Source organism: Harmonia axyridis, chromosome 2 (assembly GCF_914767665.1).
Source record: "Harmonia axyridis chromosome 2, icHarAxyr1.1, whole genome shotgun sequence".
NCBI lineage: Eukaryota > Metazoa > Arthropoda > Insecta > Coleoptera > Coccinellidae > Harmonia > Harmonia axyridis.
In genome coordinates, this window is record NC_059502.1 from 56,896,708 (window position 1) to 56,917,852 (window position 21,145).

General features: G+C 35.2%; 1 protein-coding gene across 3 annotated transcripts in view; it reads left to right on the forward strand.

The window, feature by feature from the left end:
- The window catches only part of LOC123673902 (WD repeat-containing protein 47), a 126,942-nt gene that overhangs the window by 40,091 nt on the left and 65,706 nt on the right, over positions 1 to 21,145 (forward strand). For all 3 annotated transcript variants that reach the window (XM_045608659.1, XM_045608658.1, XM_045608657.1), the window contains exons 4-5: positions 10,402 to 10,485; positions 11,195 to 11,252. In XM_045608659.1, the coding sequence (XP_045464615.1) occupies positions 10,402 to 10,485; positions 11,195 to 11,252 (142 nt within the window). The remainder of the gene's footprint in view (positions 1 to 10,401; positions 10,486 to 11,194; positions 11,253 to 21,145) is intronic.

Sequence of the window (21,145 nt, forward strand, 5' to 3'; positions counted from 1 at the left end):
CAGGTGCTGTCCGTTCTTTTCTTGTTAAGGTATGCCGTTAACGAGGGAAAATGATTTCAGTCAAATGGCCCCCACGGTTACGGTTGCAGGACCATATTCTTTTCATAGAATTATCCATGACCAATTCGCACATTTGCGGCTGCATTGCCACCGTTCTGCTCTTTCTTACTCTCAGAGGCCGCTAGCTAGCTCAGGAGAGATCTGAATCTATTTAATAATAATTCTATATAATATAAATAAGATGAGATGAGAGGTTTCAGGTTGAGTCTGTTCATGTAGATCTAGCAGAGGTATTTGACACAATATTTGTCACAATATTCTTATGTTCAAGCTTTCACTCATTGGTATCGACGGTGACCTCTTGTCATGGTTTGCTTTTTACTTGTCCTATATAGTACAGGTTGTATCTATTTCGGGCTTTAAATCACGAGCAATTATAGCCAGTTCGGGTGTTCCTCAGGGATCTCATCTTGGTACCCTCCTTTTCCTTATATATTAACGATATGGTGTTTATATTTGAGTTTATAATGTTCCTCTTATATGCAGATGACATAAAGTTCTTCTCTTCCGTCAGAAGTTTATTAGACTGCTTACTCTTTCAGGAGGACTTGAATTTTTTTGTTGAATACTGTAAGCTTCATCTTAATTTTACCAAGTGTCAGCTCATAACTTTCACTAGAAATCTCAATATCTTCGATTTCAAATATTCCCTTGGTGACTTCACTTAATGTAGGGTATCCTCTGTAAAAGATTTGAGCATTTTATTCGATTCCAAGATGACTTTCGAAGAGCATATCTCCAATTCAGTGGGGAAATGTAACACGCTAATGGGCTTCATAATGAGAACCTGCGAATCTTTCAGATCAACTGAACCTCTTTTCAGCCTATATCATGCCTATATTTTCAGCCGATTGGGTATTGGCAGTTGTGTCTGGAATCCCCTATATAATGTGTATAAAAAACGTCTCGAACATATTCAAAAAAGGACCATCAGATACGTTGAATACAAAATACGACCATCTACCCTTTAGGGGACATTTCACACCTGTGGATAAAATATTCTCTTCATACACTTGAAGTTTCTAGAACTCGCGGGGATCTAGGGATCATTTTATTCTAGAGATCAACCTCTTTTCAGGGTCCAAAATTACAGGACGAATTCAGCAGGAAACACCCCGTTATGTAGAATATGTCGGTTGTATATGAGACTTTCAAGAGAGATCGACATCTTCAATTGTTCCTTGAATTATTTTAGGAAACCTTTGAAGAAACACTACAAATAGATTTGCACTGTACATACATGTTGGATATTTCTGTCATGTATAAATGTAGGCTTGGTTAATCGATCGTCTAGAGTTATGATTCGATTACCTGGCCTTTCGTCTTTTTCTCCGCGACTTTGTTGGATTTGTAATAATTAAACTCTTTTCAATTATTTACATCTATTTACAAAGCCACACTTATACAGTACAAACTCAGTATTGAAAAGATCCTAATTACGTCTTAATTACAAGTTTCTCACTACTGTACTGAATTTCGTCTTTAACTCGTTTGTTGATTACTCGAAACGTCTTCGTTTATCACGTCTTCGTCGTACTTCAAGTTTTCGGTTGTCTCGTCTTTGATTTGTTCGTGACTCGTCGTATTCTAGTCCGCGAACCGTCTTTACGTCGTACGTCTTAAGTTGGCCGACCGAACTTGTTCTGTCTCCCGTCTTAGACTTAACTTCAACTTTACCCGTCTTCGGCTTAATTTGAACTGGCCCCTGCGACGATTGGAACTACCCTCTCTCAAATATCGACTTCCCTTCTCTCGGTTTGACCACACCCTTAGGGGAAAGTACCATCCCCTAGTCCAATAAGAGCTTTGCCGTACCGCCCACAAAGATCTTCGCGGATTCCTGGAAATCGAATATTCTCGAAGGAATAAAACCTGATACACAGATGTAACACATCTGGTACAACCGTCTTGTTCTCGAACTTTCCCAACCCCTGTGAATCTCTTAAGTTTTACAATCGACATGACACATCTTCGACACCCCGAAGAATTACACATCCTTTTTACATTATATGTACAATAACAATTCGTTCCCTGTAAATCAATTGAAACTGTCATGCCCTCGACACTAAAAGGAACTAATAGGTCTCCAAGCATCCGGTTGACCATCGCAATTATTTACAGGGAACAATAACTGGATCCTACATACATATATGTATATAAATAAATTAGAAAAAAATAATTTAATCTATATAAACAAAATGGCCAATTGACAATCGACGCAATAAAAAAATATTCCAGGGTTGGGCAAAATATCCACAGTATCGAACGATAGCCTTGAACAAATTATAACCTTGACAGCATGTCCTCGATAACTTGGAGGAATTCTATCTTCAAGGAAATTTTGCATGTTATATATTGAATATTTCTTTCATCTAGAATTAGATCTAATCAAAGAATGTGTTTATGATGTTGGTTTGATTGATACCTTTCCCTTCTTTTGAAGCCTTGAACCGTGGCTGGAACGTAAAGGCTTATTGAGCAACAGAACTTGTCCGCTTTTGTATTGCCGCCGAAGAAAGGTTGTCATTAATTCTCATTCTTGATCTTGTGTGTCTTATGTCTGAAACATGCCATAATATAATTGTAATTATACGTTACTCGTATTTTTCTTTACGACGAATGCGTCAGATACGATCTTAACTATGTTTGTTGTACGCTCCTGAATCACCATAATCACGATAAATGAACAATAAACACGAAATTTGAATTTTACTATTCCTGAAACGCAATAATAATTTTTCTTGATGTGTTGTCGTGGAAACATTTCGATATGTTAATCAGTGTTGTCTCTCGACTCCGCCGTAGTAGGTGGAAAATGCGTTTTTATGATGTTTTCCCATTGCTTTGTGTTAATGCAAGAAATACACGCTGTGAATCCTCATCGGAAAAGTTTCGATATTTACGGTTGTGCTAGATTTTATGTATGGATTAAATTATGTGGAACTTGATCGATACCTAGTTATAATATTGGTTTTCTCCGGATTTTATTTTTCAAGCAACATATAAATTTATTTCATTCTATTCTTTTTAGAAAGAATTGTTGAAAGGTGAAGTTCCTTTTATTATATATTGCATATGATCGTTTTTTTCAGGTGAGTTTATAAAACTCAAATATTCAATTCAGAAGTTCCTTGAACAGTATTTGTTGAATAGTGTGAAAGTAATATATGTTATACATAGTTGAAATTTCAATTTCGAAATTTTGAAACAAGGTGGATATATTTTTTTCCATGAATGATTTCAAAAGTATATTAATGTGAATAATTGAACAGAAGTATTGAAGTATTACAAAATTATAATATACACATCGGGAAAGTCTTAACGAAGTTTGTAGTTGATTTTCTCTTGAGCCATTTGGCCGATTTTAGAAACTTTTTTTTTAATTGTAGCTTGAGTCCTCCAGAACATAACTGTTTAGATACCGTCCTCATTTACTTTTCTGTTTTGTTATATACAGTATGATTTAAAAAAAAATATCTCTAATTCCGTTTTGAGCTAAGCAGCCGCGTGGTAGTGTTCCCTCTCAAGTCACCTAATGAGATACAGGTTGTTTTCGACAAGTTGGAGAAATTTCAAACGGTTCGAACTTTCGCAACAGTCAACCGAATTGTGTAATTTTCAATTCGTCTCACGAATCCCTATTGAAGAATTAATTAATATTCAAAACTAATTCCGTACGGTGAGAGAATATCTAGAGAATTATTTATCGAATCGTACATTCGAGTCTGCAAAAAAATTTTCTTGCCAGAAATTTCTGGCCAGAGCTTTAATTTTTTTGATGAAGCAACAACTTTTTTTTTATTGTTCAGATTATCCTTATCAATCTTCTCAACAAAAAACGAGTGAAAGAGATCCTTAATGAAAATACTATATCAAAATGAAATTCAATTCTAATAACGAGCTTAGGATGGGTTGGAAATGTCGACTATAGCTTATATAGATTTTTTTACTCTTCTGGTCAAATTTTAAACTGATTCTACATTGTAATCACAATGTATTATATTATTATTATTATCCCGTATATGTTCTTATGCCTCGTTCATTCGTTATATAAGTTATATAAGTTATATAAGTTGATTCGTTCCATCGACTTCAGATGACCCTCAGAGAAAAAAAGTCAAGTGGTGTTAGGTCAGCAAAGGAAATATTTTTGTTGCAAAAAGTGCTTATTCCTGACATTTATCATTTTATCCAGCACAAAATTGAAAAATTATAGGCATCAACATTGAACGGGAGCAAGCTGTTCACTAGAAAATGCGCGAAAATTTAACTGACTTGAGTTCATCTGATGATGGGATACTTTCGATATCTGTATTCTAGTATTAATCAACAAAATACAGTGTTGTTTTTATCGCTTTCAGAAGAAATGAAATTCCAGATTATGAACCGGAAAAAATTATTTCATTCCAAAAATGACTAAAATCTTTTGATTGTTCCGAAAGTTATTTGAAATTTCTCAATGAACCCCGTATCTCGAAAACGAGAGTCCTGAAATGACTTAAAATAATATAATTTCCTTTCTCTTTACTTGAGCTTTGCCCCACTGATCACCAGACTAATGAGCGTCGGAATTTCTTGGAAGTGGCCATAACTAGAACATACATAAACATAAAACATAAGTCATTTTGCCGGCAACCTCCAATATTCTCATGGGCTATAGCAATAAATAATTTCTATTGTCTAAGCTAAGCAGTGGGTGGCGAATAGCTTTTATGTTTGACTTTAGAACATCATTTCTGGAGTCTTCTGCAAAAGGATACCTTCTTTTGCTTCAATAGTTTAATGGCACATAATCAGAAATTTATCAACTAACTTATCAGGATTTTATAGCTTTTACGTTAAGTAAGACGTTCATCTATAACTAGATTCGAAAACATTCAACAGATTCGATCAAAAACAATATATCATCCAATTTCGTAAATCACTGTTTACAGAAGAGCCATTCTTTCACTCTGATAGAAAATATGCAAATTCTGGTTTTAGCTCTTAAAGGGAAAAACTATTCAGAACTTATACCTCATACAAATTTTCAAATCTGTTCATAACAACAATGTTAGTTTGAAGAACAATCCTACGGTTTTCGTTAATTTTGAGGTAATCAGCATTTTGAAACTGCAGTACAATTCTCATCATCAGTAGTAGAAAATACATAGTGAAAAGGAATCACTAAAATGAAAAAAATCACTGACAAAATTGACCATTGACGTCTGGGTTGAAAATCTTCAACCTATATTATTGAACTTCTGTACTTTATAGTTTTTAATTTTTCTTTGATTCTTCTTCAAAGGTAGGCCAAAATATTTCGATCTACTGCGATTTCTAATATTTATAATTGAAAATAAAAAACTATTACATATTGAAAAAAGGATAAGATGTAAACATGCTTCAACCTAATTTACAGATAATTTGGTATGTAAATGTCATAAACAATAAAATTCCAGAACCAAAGTTATACAACTTAATTATCTTGGATACTGTAGATTATGTTTTCAAAATTAATTAGAACGAAATTCTTCGTACGAGGTCATGTGTGTGGGATGCGGAACAGATTTGCTCAAGATTCGATGAAATACAAGATTTATTGAGTGATTAAAATGTGTCCAACATATTCTTTCAATTTTTTCAACAAATCAGAAATATGTTCAAGGAAAAAACTGTTGAATATTTGAGTTTTGTAATTCAAAGGAAGAAACCTTTGAAAGCTGAACAATACTTGCAATTGATTAGGTATTCTGTAAGGAACGTATGTTGTTCATTTCTTTGTTTTATACATTCGATTTCTTTAGCGACTTCCAAGTTTTAAATTCCTGAAGTCAGTTCTCCTGAAATTGTGAATTTGAAGAGAGATGTCTGAAATGCATTTCATGTCATGATAACCATACATCAACTGAAAATCGACCAGTATTTATTCATTATTTAACATCTTCCTGTGAATGGTTATGTTAAGTTTAAGTAACTTGTTATTTGAAGGTGGACAAAAAAACACATATCCATAACGTAGACAATTTAATATAGGGTTTTCGAATAAGAGGTTTCATTTCGATATTGAAAAACACGTCTGTTTACCCTAAATAACTTCATGAATTTCATCTTTAAGTATTGCATCGATTATGGAACATTGACATAGACCTTATCCTTCAAGCATATTCGAGTATTTGGCAAGCACTCGGAATATACTACTGAATATCAATGGTGAATATCATGGTGTGCGGTAGGTGAATATTTGTTGTGAGGTTTTAAACCATCGAAATGATTGTCAAAAAGATTTTGTTTATTTAAATTACAGTTAGTATTCGATCAATCAAAATTGAGTTATTTTTTTTTCGGGATTCGTGCTTGCCAAATTTACAAATATCTTGCCTCCTGCACTTCGTGTAGTCGGGAAAATATTCGATATTTGGCAAACACTCGGGATATAACTACCGAATATCGACTAATAATCATATATTGAATTAATTACCCATTACATGAATTGAAGATTTTTTTTTCAATTTCGAGAGAAGTATGAAAGTTCATTGAAATTCATCTTCTTGTGTAGAATGAGATAACTAACAAGGCAATTCAGAACTTCAGACGAGAATATGACATTTTCTTTCTAGAGTGAATTAAAGTGACTTCTTGCATATAGGGAAAGCTTATTAGGTTGTTTAAGACTGATGTTCTTATTCCGATTTTCAAAAGAATTTTTCACGGCGTGCCTAAATGGAAATATCAAAGGAAATTGAGACATTCTTGGAATAATTTTAAGAGAAAAAAGTCATATAAACATGGGCACATATGATTTGTTTTCGAAATACAAGGTGTTTCTTGTAGTCCTAATTTTTTGTGATGATTATACCAGTTTATCGAATTTTCATAATTAAGATTGGGTAAATAAGTATCTAAACTCTATTTAAAATATTCATCACAGCTCAGAGCTCACAAACTGAATCTTTATAATGGTTTGGATTCTCCTGAGGATTACTAGACAATTGTTTGAAATTTTTTTCGCTAAATCGGTAGCAGAAACTACAAGAAACCAAAGAGACTGGACTAAAGTTTCTCTTCACATTTTTCAGGGGGAAAGAAGCAGGCTCTGTTCCAGAAAAAAAAATATCACCCGGAAGGGTTGCATTCAAAATTAAGCATAAAACTTTAATTTGGAATATCTTTGAGAAAATTTAGTTGAATATCTTCTGAAGGGGAGATTTATTCATTTATCTATTGTTTGAGAAAAAATTAAACTGTAACACCTTGTATCTCGAAAACAAAGCGTTTGCCGATTCGAGATTTTCATGCTTGTCAAAAAAATCAATTTGTAACACCCCTTTTCATTTGCGAGCTCATGTTTATAGGACTTTTTTCTCCCTAAAATGATCCGAGGAATTTCATTTTCGTTTGTACTTCTAGTTCTTAGGAACATCCTGTATTGAACCGAATCTGAGTTCAGTGGTTAGTGTCGATGTATGAATCAACTGCAGTCATAATTCGATTATCTACACAATTTACCAATTAATTTATCGATGATTGCGCCTGACCTATCTCTTGGAATTCATCCTCTCTTAATGGACCATTTCGTCTGAACGAATCGTGACGAATTATCAAAACTTGGAAGTTACTCACATGTCCCAAGAATTTCTAATGTAAGCACGCGAGTGCATCGTCATATCCTTACTTCAAGAATAGAAATAGGAGTGATAATTTCATTTTGTCGTGGTAGTTCTTGAGAAATGTTTTACGGGAGTTTTCTCCATCCTCCTGTGGTGGCAAAATACAGGGAACACGGAGGACATACTAGAGTGGTGACATATGTCGATAGGAGTGAATGCGACCTGCATCGCAAACGGTAAGATTGGGTTTTTTTTTATGCTTATATGAATTTTTGCATTATATTAAGAGAGGTTTGTACCCTTTCAGCGATCAGTTCAAAAATTAGTACGCTTTGTTTCTCGCTAGAGACCATCGATTTACATGAGGTTTTCGCCATTATCCATTTTAAAGATTATGTCATTGTGGAAAGTCCTTCATTAATTTTTTTGGAATGGAAACAAGAATTAGACGAATTTGTCATTGAAGAATAAATATATGCATAATATAACTTTCCGAAAATTTATTTATTGATGAATTCTCACGAAAAATATTCACAAAAAGTCTTGTCGAAGGCTGAAAAAACGGTTTTTCCAAAATTAAAAATGAAAAACGTATTTTGAATTTTTGCATGTGGTAAAAAAGGATAATGAATCAGAGGAACTATTGAGATAACTTCATTCATCCTGAAAAGTGGTGGAATCTCAAAAAAGCTAAGGAGGGAGGAGTAGTTAAAATTTGGCAGGTCACGAGAAAGCCACTTCGGTATAAACCCTTCTTGAGTGTATTTTAGTGAAACATATAAAATAAAAGTTATACACAGCGATCAATGATATTACAATCAACTAGATAGTTAATTAAGATACCATTCTATTCGCTTGCTACAACTCTTGTTTTGAATTAAAGTACAAGGTGTCCAAAAAGGGTATCGGGTATTTGTAACTTCGATAAAACAAAAACTAGTTACAATTAAAAAAAAATATTATTGTTGATTATTACAGCATGGAGTGGAAAATTATTTGGAAAAGATTATGTTATCTAAATGGTGACCGTTACGCTGCTGGTACTCTTCTGACACACGCTGACACATAGCTCTCGATATTGCTGCCATTTCTGACCTTATGCTTAGCTTAAATTGGGTCAAATTCGTTGGATTATTCTCATACACCTTACTTTTAATGTACCCCCATGCAAAATAGTCAAGTGGACTAAGGTCGGGGCTTCTGGGAGTCCAGTTGATGTTACCCCTACGCGAAATGACCTTATAAGGGAATAATTCTTTAACAGCTACCATTGCTTGATTTGTTGTATGGCGAGTGGCCCCATCTTGTTGAAACCACGTTCTTGAATTATTACCTTGAAACTCCAGTAACTCTGGACCCAAAAAGTTTCGCAGCATATCGCAATAACGGTCACTATTTACATTGAGTGGTTGGCCTCCTCGATTTTCATGAAAATAAGGACCGTTTCTTCGTCGCGTACTGAACGAGGGCGTTCAAATTCTTGAATTTTCATCGTCGCACCTGTATTTTCGAACATTCGGATCCATTTTCTAATGAAGTCATCACTTGGTGCATGGCGTGTACGATATTCCTCACGATATAAACTTCAAGACTTGAGAAGCTACTATTGAATCACCGTTGCGATAATACTCTCGTACGCAAAAAGCGCGATGCGTTCCTGGGTACTGCTCCATCTTCACTGAAACTCCAAAAAATTGCGGACATCACGATCCCCTTCACAATCCCCCCGTCACTCATTCTTAAATGCAGCGACAAAACAAATACCCGATACCCTTTTTGGACACCTTGTATAAAAACCCGGCAAGAGAGAGATCTAATAAAAGATGAAAAAAGCATTGCTCTTATCTGGGATCAATTAAATGTTGAGAGGATTGGTTTCTTTGATTTTACTGATCATAGATCTCTCGGTTCCACATTTCCATCAGTTTTGTTATTCACTTCACAAATCTACTAGCTACATGATTCTACATCAGCTGGTTTTAGTTCTCATGACAACTAAACCTTATAAGGCTGGAGATGCTAATCCAAAAGCAAAATACACCATAGCGTGTCGTAGGAGAGGCTCAAATGTTGTGCGCGCCGGGGAATGTTTAAATTTGGACCTCCTTTTACTTACAGCAGCCATATTTTTGGCGAGCGTGCATTTGATGATGAATTGGCTTTAGAGATCCGTAACAGATTCAGTCTCTTCGAATTTTTTTACTGTCTCACTAATTGTACGCTCCGATGGACGATTATGTCGACCATTATCTGCCCGTAATGCATGAATCGTACTTACTACAGAATCATTATTGTTGTTATAAGTTTTCACAATCTTCACACGTTCAGCAGTAGATAAACAATCCATATTGTTAAATGGCTAACCTTCAACTAAACATATGACGTTTCGGATGACAGTTGTTTGACATATGTCATTGAAATAGTAACCCGTTCGACATGCTTACTGCTTACATGCTTACATGCTGCTTACTGCACCAGTCCTTCAATTTGCGATGTCCTATTGAAATAATAGTTCTTCACAAAATACGCCTTTTACCTTTCATATAAAATGAGAAAATTATCCTTCGAGTGGGAATAGAATTATATAGAGAAGAGAAGAAAGAGAGAGATCGTTTGACATAATCATTGTTTGGTCTTTATTAATCAGCCAAAGTTTCCTTTCGACAACTTTATATTCAAGAAATAAAATGTATTTTCCAACTACAAATGTAATAGTTTCATTCATTTTTTTCAATAATGTTTTTTTTTCCAGTAAACTAGATGGTAATCATATCAATGGAACGAGTAGAAATCCACCTGTGACCAGTAATCAAACGAATGGAAACGTTGCCGCAAGGTGAGTTCAAAAAAATTTATAATGAATGTAGTAGCACCATATTGCCTCGTTCTTTGCTTCTCACAGTACGGACTTGTAAAATATTGAGATTTCGCGAATTTCACGTTTGCGCATGACAACGATCATTCTTTATCTGGAAATTCGTATGGGACCATTCGCTACCCAAATAGGATAATCATACCAATAACAAATACCACTGAATCGGATTGCTATTGTAGAAAACTGTTGAAATAATTCCTGGAAATAGATACGATACCTGAATCGTACAAAAAGATCTGAAATGTATTTTGCGAGCGAATATTTCAATATCAAACAGAAAAAATAATAATGCGTATGATTTTCAATGTCAGCCCATTTTCCTCCTGCAGGCCGCTCTTCATTGAACATCGCATCCCTACGGTTCCTTGTATTTATACACTAGGTGGCCCAACGAAAATGTAACACCTCGATTTTCCGACTTTAAAATGAAAATGTGGAAAATCGCTTGAACCCGTCAATTTCTGATTCGAAGGCAATCAACTTTTCTGCTTTTTTCATTCTCGTAACTTCAACCCTCTAACGAGGGTGAGCATGACACCTCAATTTTGAATAGGGATAACTAATTTTGAAGATCATTTCGGGTACTCACCCCCGTTAGGGGGCTGAAGTGCAAAAATTCCTCAAATATGAATTCCATAACATGAATTTCACTTGTGGTTCTATTTTTCAGGATCCATGGAGAAGGAGATGCCAAAAATTTTCAAGGAGGAATATACGACTCTGCGAAGGTGAGTCTTATTCTTTGATATTCTGTTTTCAGTAACCCAGCTTGATGCCTAGATGGCATCACTTTTGAGGAGGTTGTTATCAGCTAATATATTTATCCTTCGGTAATGGGACGTTTATTTCGCAGTATAAAGATATACTATAGGTCATAGCTCCGACAGGAATTTCAAAAAGTGCGCGAAAATCCCTAGAACTGTACAGTGTTGCCGGTTATAAACAGGCATTAATCAATATTCCATATGGAAAACTCGGTGCACACGGAATAAAATTAATCCCAGAATAATATTCAACCTGGTATTACTGCCGGTATTATAGTAAGCAAGTTGGTCCACATAGCTGATAGCTGTAATCACTATTATCAGTAGCTCCATAACGATTTGGAGTAAGTGTTAATATACTAATAGCCAGTAGTTGAAGGTTAGTTAAGAACCAACTATCGAATTTGGGTCGGTGAATCTATAAATTCAATAGATTTACACAAGTGAAAAATGTAGTTGTAGTGAAAATATCGTTTCGATGTAGCATCTCTGAAAAATTATTCGTTACTTCGAATAAAACGAAGTGTAGCTTTCTCGCTGTCGCGAAAAGTGCCAGTCAATTATGGGAGTCTTGTAGTCTGTTTTTTTTTTCATAAATATCGGTCAACAATAAAACCACGATTAGACGCTCGAGCGCCTGCACAGGATATCCTACAAGAGAACCGGCATACTCCCCAGCATACTTTCGATAGATGAGCGTCTGTCGTCGTGTTTGTTTACGCGCGCTCTTCTGGCACATCTATATACATTTATACGAATTGCTTCATGATCTTCGGCTATTCTTTATTTTGTCGTTCACAAGTTTATTTACATTGATAAAAATAAACGGGACAATCATGTGAAAAGAACAAATCTCTTATTTAATACTTGCAATTTTACTCTAAGTGAATTGAGTTTTTTCTTATGTCAGACATCATTCTATTCGTTTAGTTGGGAGTGATTTCAAACGTTGAGAAAGGAGGACTAAACACAAATTTTTAGGAGCTTTTGAGCGGACATTCATTCATGCGTCCCTGGATACCATATATATGTAGGCTTGGTTAATCGATCGTCTAGAGGTATGATTCGATTGCCTGGCCTTTCGTCTTTTTCTCCGTGACTTTGTTGGATTTGTAATAATTAAACTTTTTTGGATTATTTACATCTATATACAAAGCCACAATTATACAGTAAAAACTCAGTATTGAGAAGATCCTAATTACGTCTTAATTAACAAGTTTCTCACTACGGTACTGAATTTCGTCTTTAACTCGTTTGTTGATTACTCGAAACGTCTTCGTTTATCACGTCTTCGTCGTACTTCAAGTTTTCGGTCGTCTCGTCTTCAACTTGTTCGCGACTCGTCTTAATCTAGTCCGCGAAACGTCTTTTCGTCTTACGTCTTAAGTTGACCGACCGAACTTGACCCGTCTTCGGCTTAAGTTGAACTGTACCCGTCTTCGGCTTAATTTGAACTGTGCTCTCTGCCGATTGGAACCTACCCTGTCTCGAATATCGACCTCCCTTCTCTCGGCTTGACCACACCCTTAAGGAAAGTACCATCCCCTAGTCCAATAAAAATCTTGCCGTACTGCCCACAAAGATCTTCGCGGATTCCTGGAAATCGAATATTCTCGAAGGACTAGTACCTGATACACAGATGTAACACATCTGGTACAACCGGCTTGTTCTCGAACTTTTCCAACCCCAGTAAATCTCTTAAGTTTTACAACCGACATGACACATCTTCGACACCCCGAAGAATTACACATCCTTTTTACATTATATGTACAATAACAATTCGTTTCCAGTAAATCAATCGAAACTGTCATGCCCTCGACACTAGAAGAAACTAATAGGTCTCCAAGCATCCGGTTGACCATCGCAATTATTCACAGGGAACAATAACTGGATCCTACATATATTCTATATACAGTTATACGACGGTCTCCAAGGGGCAAGGGCGCAGTTATTTTCAATATTCTGCTAGGATTTCCTATGGTTCTGACGTCGCTTATTACAATAATTTTTGCACCAAACTTGGAATTGGTAAATAGGTACAGGTTAAGCGCTGAAATTTTCAAATTGTTTGTCGACACAGTATAATTAGGTGTCACGTAAGCTTCATTCTCAAATTATTTGGAACCGCACGGGGTATACCAAAAAGAGTGTAAATTTTTATTTTTTCTTATGGAACACTTATTGTATTTTCAGATTGCAATTAACGAAAGAACCCAAGTTAGTACACATTTCCATATACTTTGAAATTTTTCTCCATAAATTGAAGGGTCTTTGAAAAAACTTCGAAATTAATGATTTTTTTGAATCAGATTTAGAAAGTGGACACTAAAATAATGGAGTACTGACTTTTTGATAATCATTGAGAGTACTACTGTGTGTTCATTCATTTATGACTCATTAAAACCTTAATATTGGGCTTATTCCAAATGACATACACTGAATTTTATTTTTTTATTAGGTATAAAATTTTAATATCTTCGAAAAATTCTCTACCAAATAGAATAATAAAATATGGGTGCCATTTGGAATAAATCCAATATTTACGTTTAAAAGAGTCATAAATGAAGATCTAGTAAAGTTTTCAATGATTCCCAAAAAGTCAGTTATTTCCTTTGTTCTTTTAATATTCACTTTCGAAATCTCTTTTTAATAAATGCATGCACTTTGGAGTCATAAGGATTTTCCAATTCATGAAAAATCGAAAAAAATCAATAAATACTGGTATTACAGATACCTCTAATACAAAACTTTGAACGCTTTGTTTATAGATACTGATTAAGGATCCACGGCTTGGCTTGATGTTTAAGCTACTTGGCTCAAGCTCAAGTAGCTTGAGCTCGACTTGAAAATCAACTCAAGTTCAAGTCAAGTAGTAGTTTTTCAATTTCAAGTCAAGTATTTATTTATTAAGTATTTGACTAAATATTGAAAATCTACTACTTGACTTGAACTTGAGTTGATTTCAAGTCAAGCTCAAGCTACTTGAGCTTGAGCTTGATCCAAGTAGCTTGAATATCAAGCCAAGCCGTGAATTCTTAATACTGATATACTGAAATTGTATGCGCCTATAAAGCCTTTAATTAATAATTTAAAATATTAATTAAAATGAAATATTCTATATACGTCCTTATCCTTTTATACTTTGTTATATGTATATATCTATATACATCTGTTAATTCAATTAAGAAATATAACCTTGCAGTCCTTGCAAGTAAGTATCTCGTAAAAATCCCGTAAAAGTCGCTCTGAAGTGACCTAAAACAGTGTGAACCGATGAGGCGAACGAGAAATTATTTCACTTTCTTCGGAATAACCATTTCGGTTGCAGTTTCGATTTCTATACTTGTGGCGGCTCATTCGCTACTCTCTCATCTCAATAATCACTCTCGTTTACCACTTAACGAGAGTAATTTGCTTACGCTTTCGTGCCAGAGAACAAGTGGGAAACTCTACCAAGGTTTTTTACAAGCCTAGACCTCTGGATGACATTCAACTCGTAACGGCAATATCCGCCAATTGTCATAACAATGGATGGAAGAGGAGATTTGTACAGGGTGGTACAGAGTCGTACATTTATCGTTTATATAATTTGTTACTAAAAATTGCCTATAGTCGCATATTCTTTTCATTCAAGTGTCATCTCCGCAGTGGAGGTCATTCATCATCACTACTATGGCTTTCGAGGCACTTGCTCCAAATAAAGGGTGTTTTTTTAGAGCTATAGAACTTTAAATTGCCATAAAACAACTATGGATTATTCGATTGACATGAATTCTATTTATCCGCAAGATAATCTTGTGACATTACATTTTAAATATGATTTCTGGCATATGACTGCTACGGCTGGCTCGGATGTAGTCCAATCTGGACGTCCAATTTTCGATGACTTTTCCAACATTTGTGCCCGTATATCGGCAACAACACGGCAAATGTTGTCTTCCAAATGGTCAAGGGTTTGTGGCTTATCCGCATAGACCAATGACTTTACATAGCCCCACAGAAAGTGGTCTAGCGGTGTCAAATCACAAGATCTTGGAGGCCAATTCACAAGTCCAAAACGTGAAATTAGGCGGTCAACAAACGTGTCTTTCAATAAATCGATTGTGGCACGAGCTGTGTGACATGTTGCGCCGTCTTGTTGAAACCACAGCTCCTGAACATCATGGTTGTTCAATTCAGGAATGATAAAGTTAGTAATCATGGCTCTATACCGATCACCACTGACTGTAACGTTCTGGCCATCATCGTTTTTGAAGAAGTACGGACCAATGATTCCACCAGCCCATAAAGCGCACCAAACAGTCAGTTTTTCTGGATGTAACGGTGTTTCGACATACACTTGAGGATCAGCTTCACTCCAAATGCGGCAGTTTTGTTTGTTGACGTAGCCATTCAACCAGAAGTGCGCTTCATCACTAAACAGAATAAAATGGACGTAGTGCGCGATACGTATTCCGCACAAAACCATTATTTTCGGAATAAAAATGCACTATTTGCAAGCGTTGTTCAGGCGTGATGAATTGCCAAACCAAACTGAGAATAAATCACTTGACAGCTGTTAAATCGGTCGCCATCTTGAACAGTAATGCCAACTTAAAGTTATTTACCTCAAAAAAAAAACCTTTATAATTTCTTATACAGGGTGGCTTACTAAAAAGTGCCCATAGTCGCATATTCTTTTCATGCATCACTACTCTGGCTTTCGAGGCACTTGCTCCAAAAAGTTGTTATCAAATCCATTCCCTCAATTTTTTCAGCCATGAAAATCGCCTTCTTCCTACGCTTCTTTTGACCTCTATTTTCCTCTTGGTGATTAGAATGTTTCACACTGTTTCTAATTTTGTGGTATCCGTCAACTGTCAATAGGTAATATCTTATGGCTGTTAAAATAAAACGCACTTCGAGCACGTCCGAGGTTTGTTATTTTACTTTATATTGGCATTCATTATCGGTATACACTTACCCGTTGTTTTCGGTTTTTTGTATTATTCTCGTCATAAAATTTCCATACTGTAGTTATCAAAGAACTGAACTGAGTAATTCGCATAGAAAAATTGACTGCCATGTGTTGTTCAATTTATTGTGTTTCATTCAAATTGCAATTTATTTTTGAAGACATCAGTTTTGAATTAACACGGTTTTCCTAAATTGGAGGTACAAATGAAAACTACAGATTTCCTGATCATTCTAAGAAAAAAGTCTTATAAAATGAGTCCACCAACACTTTGTTTTTGAGATACAGGTGTTAAGTTTAAGTTTTTTTTCTCGTAGATCCTTCCAATTTAAGTTTTCATCATGTGATATATCAATGTTGAATGCAAATCTACAGGATGAAATTTTTTCTGGAAGGGTTCCAGCGTCTTTCCTCCAGAATTATTTTTTGGTGAACCACTGGTAGTTCAGAAAAAATGTGAAAAGGAACTCTGGTCCACTACTCCACTTTTTGGTTTGTTATAGTTCTGTTGAATTCGATATCGATTTCGAGAAAAGAAATTTCAAACAGCTCTCTAGTAATAATCAAGAAAATCCAAATTATTATAAAGATCCAGCTAGTAAGTTGTAATGAATTAATTAATTATAAGTTTTGGTATTTATTTAACACTCAGTAGCGAAAATTAATAAAGATTTGAAAAACCGATAAAAGCATCATTAAAAAGTACGACGCACTAGGAACACCCTGTCTCTCGAAAGCAAAGCTTTTGCTGGCTCATATTCATGGGACTTTTAATTCCTAAAATCATCCAAGGAATCTCTCATTTTCCTTCGTAACTCTAACTTAGGAACACCCAGTATAAGGCAACAACCGGATTAGTAATAAAAAAATTATTTCCAGCATTTTGGTTCAAACTTCGTTATCAAACTTTTTTTTCTCACATTACAGATATGAGTAAAATAAATTGATAATGTTTATTCATTATTTCGTTTTATTATTATTGTATGTTGTATTGTAGCCTTGAAAGAGGACCAAACCAGGTCCTAAACATTGCCCTAGTAATGAAGAATTCCAACAGAATACTTGTCCGAATTCCTGAAAAATCTTATACATAGTGAAATAACAATAGTAAATCCGAATTTTTCGAAAATTGCTGAAAAATAAAATCACAACGCAGATGAGATTCAATCGTGAGAAACAGTCGATTTTGTCATCTCTTTCGATTCATCCACTCGAGACTAAAATGTTCTTGGCATATGGTCGAAAATATTCAATGAAATCCGCAGTGAGTGATTCACGCCTTAATAATTATTCGATGACGCGTTTAAGTGTCGTTTGTTTGAAGATTGGATCATGCCGTAATCCGTCAAGGTGGTATATGCACAACACTTGAGCATTTTCTGGAAACGCCGAGACACGATATTCTGATGGAATATGTTTAATATGTTGATTGATTTATTTTCTGCAATCTTTCGCTCATTAAAAAAATTAAAATTTTTCAATGTTACATTCTGAATTCCGCAGAATCTCGGTATCGAAAAAATTGCTGTTAGAATGTCGTTTAAAGCTACATTTGAAATTACTTGACAGTTAGATGCATTAAATTAGGTACAGGAGTTGGTGTTGCAATGTTGATTTCATTACCTAAAAACTATACAAATTATAATCAGACAATTATTGCAATCTTTTCGAGTTCCCTTACTTATTATAAGTAATAATAATGTATTTTATTGGTAATCTTGAGTCGAGATTTACTGTGATAATTTAGAGTAGTTTCCAGTTTTGCAAAACTCAAAAACATTGCGAATTTTATTCCGTGTTCATTATTATTACCATTTGTCTCAACTTCTTATACATATATTTAAAATAATCCGGTATTATTTGTTCTAGAAATATTCATAACTCAAACTATTGGGGCAATGACCTTACGATGAAATATATTGTTTTCATTAGCATACAAAGAATAGATTTTTTCAATTTTAAAATTATGCTTCGACAAGTTTCGTGAAATTAATCGTCAAAATATTCAAAAATATTTGCCAAGTAGAAATTAAACGAGATATCGAAAAATTAAGATTGTTATGTGAATATGGAAAAGACCTCAACAACTTTTTTCCAGGTAGCGATTGGATGAGTAATGAAAAAATTAAGTTTTTCACGAAAAACATAAATCATTCAAAAAGTTGTATCTCGCAACCTATTATCAGGTAACGATTCATTGACTCGTCTAAAACTTAGCAAAACTACTTAAAAACGGCATTTTTTTGCAGATCGATATCTCACAAGTTATTTGCGAGGTAGTGGTGTTAACTGAAAATTGAATTGAACTGAATGAAACAAGAAGGTTTTGAAGAGCAGGCTCTCACAAAATTATTGGAAATTTAGTGATTACATGGGTTATTGAAAAATTCTTTTTTTGAAACAGATTTGCTATCGAAATATTGGGTACCTATTTTCTAGGTGGAATAGGATTGTCTCAAAGAGCAGTATCTCGGAAATTGTTTGCTAAGAAGTGATTGAAGGAGTTATCCATGTCGTGGTCCGGATTTCACAGATCTGTTTCAATGATATATGTCAAACAGAACTGGCATCCGAAGCGTAATTATATTTATTTGAATGTTAGCCATTTAACAATATGGATTCATCTACGAGTTCTGCTCTACTACTACGATTCTGTAGTAAGTAGGAACGTTTCGTGCATTACGGGCAGATTATAGTCAACATAATCGTCCATCTGAGCGTACATTTGGTGAGACAGTGAAAAAATTCGAAAAGACTGGATCTCTTACTAATGTTTTGAGTCGAAATGCACGCTCTATTGCATCTAGATTTATATTCCCAAAGAAATAATAAAGTTCAGTTGACACAAGAACTAAAGCCAGCTGACCATAGAATGCGTAGAACATTTGCTTATTGAGTGCGTTACCAACAATTTTGGATATTTTTCGCATGTACAGCTGAGAGGCCATTAACCCACAAAAAGTCACTGTATGGTGCGCAATATGGTCACGTGAATTTATTGGGATGTAATTCTTTGAAAATAAAGAAGGTGTCACTCAAAGTATCAATTCTCATCGCTATAGCCGAATGCTTACCGATTTTTCTTGACCTGAAATTAATGCTATGCTCTTCTTCTTTTTCCTCCTCGTTTTCCTGCTTTGTAGCAATGCCTTGGCCTCATTCTTGGGAGGCTGAGTTCCAGCTTTCGTACCATCTCTTCGGTGATCTGCCTGGAGGTCTTCTCCTGCTCGGTAAACATTCTTTGACAATTTTGACCATCCGATCTTCAGCCATCCTGTCTACATTTGACAACATCTTTTACTCAGCAGTGTTGTCTTATCTCATCTTTCATTCGCGGATAATGTCCCCATCGCGAAACAATGAGATACATAATGCTATGTAATAGGAAGAGATGTGGTTCTAGTAAGATGGTGTAACAAGCCATACAACACGACTTTTTTGGCTTCATTGCAAAAAAAATTCCTAGGAAGCTTAATTACTCAGTTGTACCATTCAAAAATAAACATTGTTTCCATAATCAATATTTAGTATCAACCTATGTTTATAATTTGTACCGATTGCATCTTTTGCTAATTGCCGATATTTAGATAAAAAGGAGAGTTTTTGTTAACGTTGGAAATCGAGAATTTCAGTCTTCTAGTACAATGTAATGTGCTTTTGAGGTATACCAAAGTAAAAATAAATTATTATTATTATGAATAATCATTAAATGATAATTCATTATCTGAATATTCTGAATCCATATTCCTATTTTGAATTTTCTAACAAAACTAAAGCCAAACGGTGCAACTAACCGTTAGAATCCTTGATATCCTCCAAATTACTGGTGAGATATTGCCCGAAATGTGCCGGCGAGTCATCGAACATTCTCCACAAGGATCGAGTGCGCTGTAAGGGATAACGCGAAGGACATTTGAATGATGTTGTATTCCACAAGTAATATCAAGGTCCAAGCGTTATATTTAAATCAACAGAGCGGTATCACAGAAAATATTCACTTGGATTATCCAAAATTTTGATTAAACTAAATGAAACAAATGTTGCTAAGAGCGGTATTTCAAAAACTATAAGCCAGATAAAGATTGACTTATGCAGTTAATTTCATCCTAAAGTTAAGCTTAGACTTAGTGTCAATATCCGTATGGGTGACCGCTTTGTTAACAAGATTTCCAACGAAAACAATAAGGCGAAACTAAGCGGTACCGCAACGTTTTCATCAATCCGATCGGCCGATTTAACGACCAATTTTCTGTTCGGCCGAAAGCGCGTCGCATTTCCAACACGAAGAGAACTCTGAGAACCGTGAAACCGATTCCTACGAGGTCCTTCCACGGCCACCTCCATAGGAATGCGCCAGAAGTTATGGGAACTGGCTGACACACTCAGCTGACGACGGTCTCCAAGTAGTTATCGCGATCTCTTTGGTTACCCGCGTGCTCTCCGCGTATAATACAGTGCAGATTTCGCAGATTCCCGCGGTGGTTTAATCGCAGTGAAATTTGTTGTGTTTGTGTTTTCGTAGGTGGACAAGGTTAGTTTGCTCAACGAGCTGGAGCGATCGAGGTTTTCCTATAGGAGGATGTTGGGGATGACTAATTTCTTCGGAAGTGCCTGTTTGTCATGCTAATTAGCTTCAAATGTGCCGACATATTCTTAAGTACTTCGACTTTAGTGCGATTCGTTAAAATCCATTACCATCAGACTAGGGCTATATTTTCTGAAAAACTATTTCAGACGATTCGAAATTAAGTCTAAGTTTTTCCATACTAAGCAATATGCTGCAATCTCAGTTTAGCTTTGAAAATTCTTTGTCAAACATTGTTGTCATGCTCAATCTCTATATTCCTAGCCTTCAAAACCAATTCTGGTTTAGTATTGAGAACAATGAATAGAAATAGTTAGA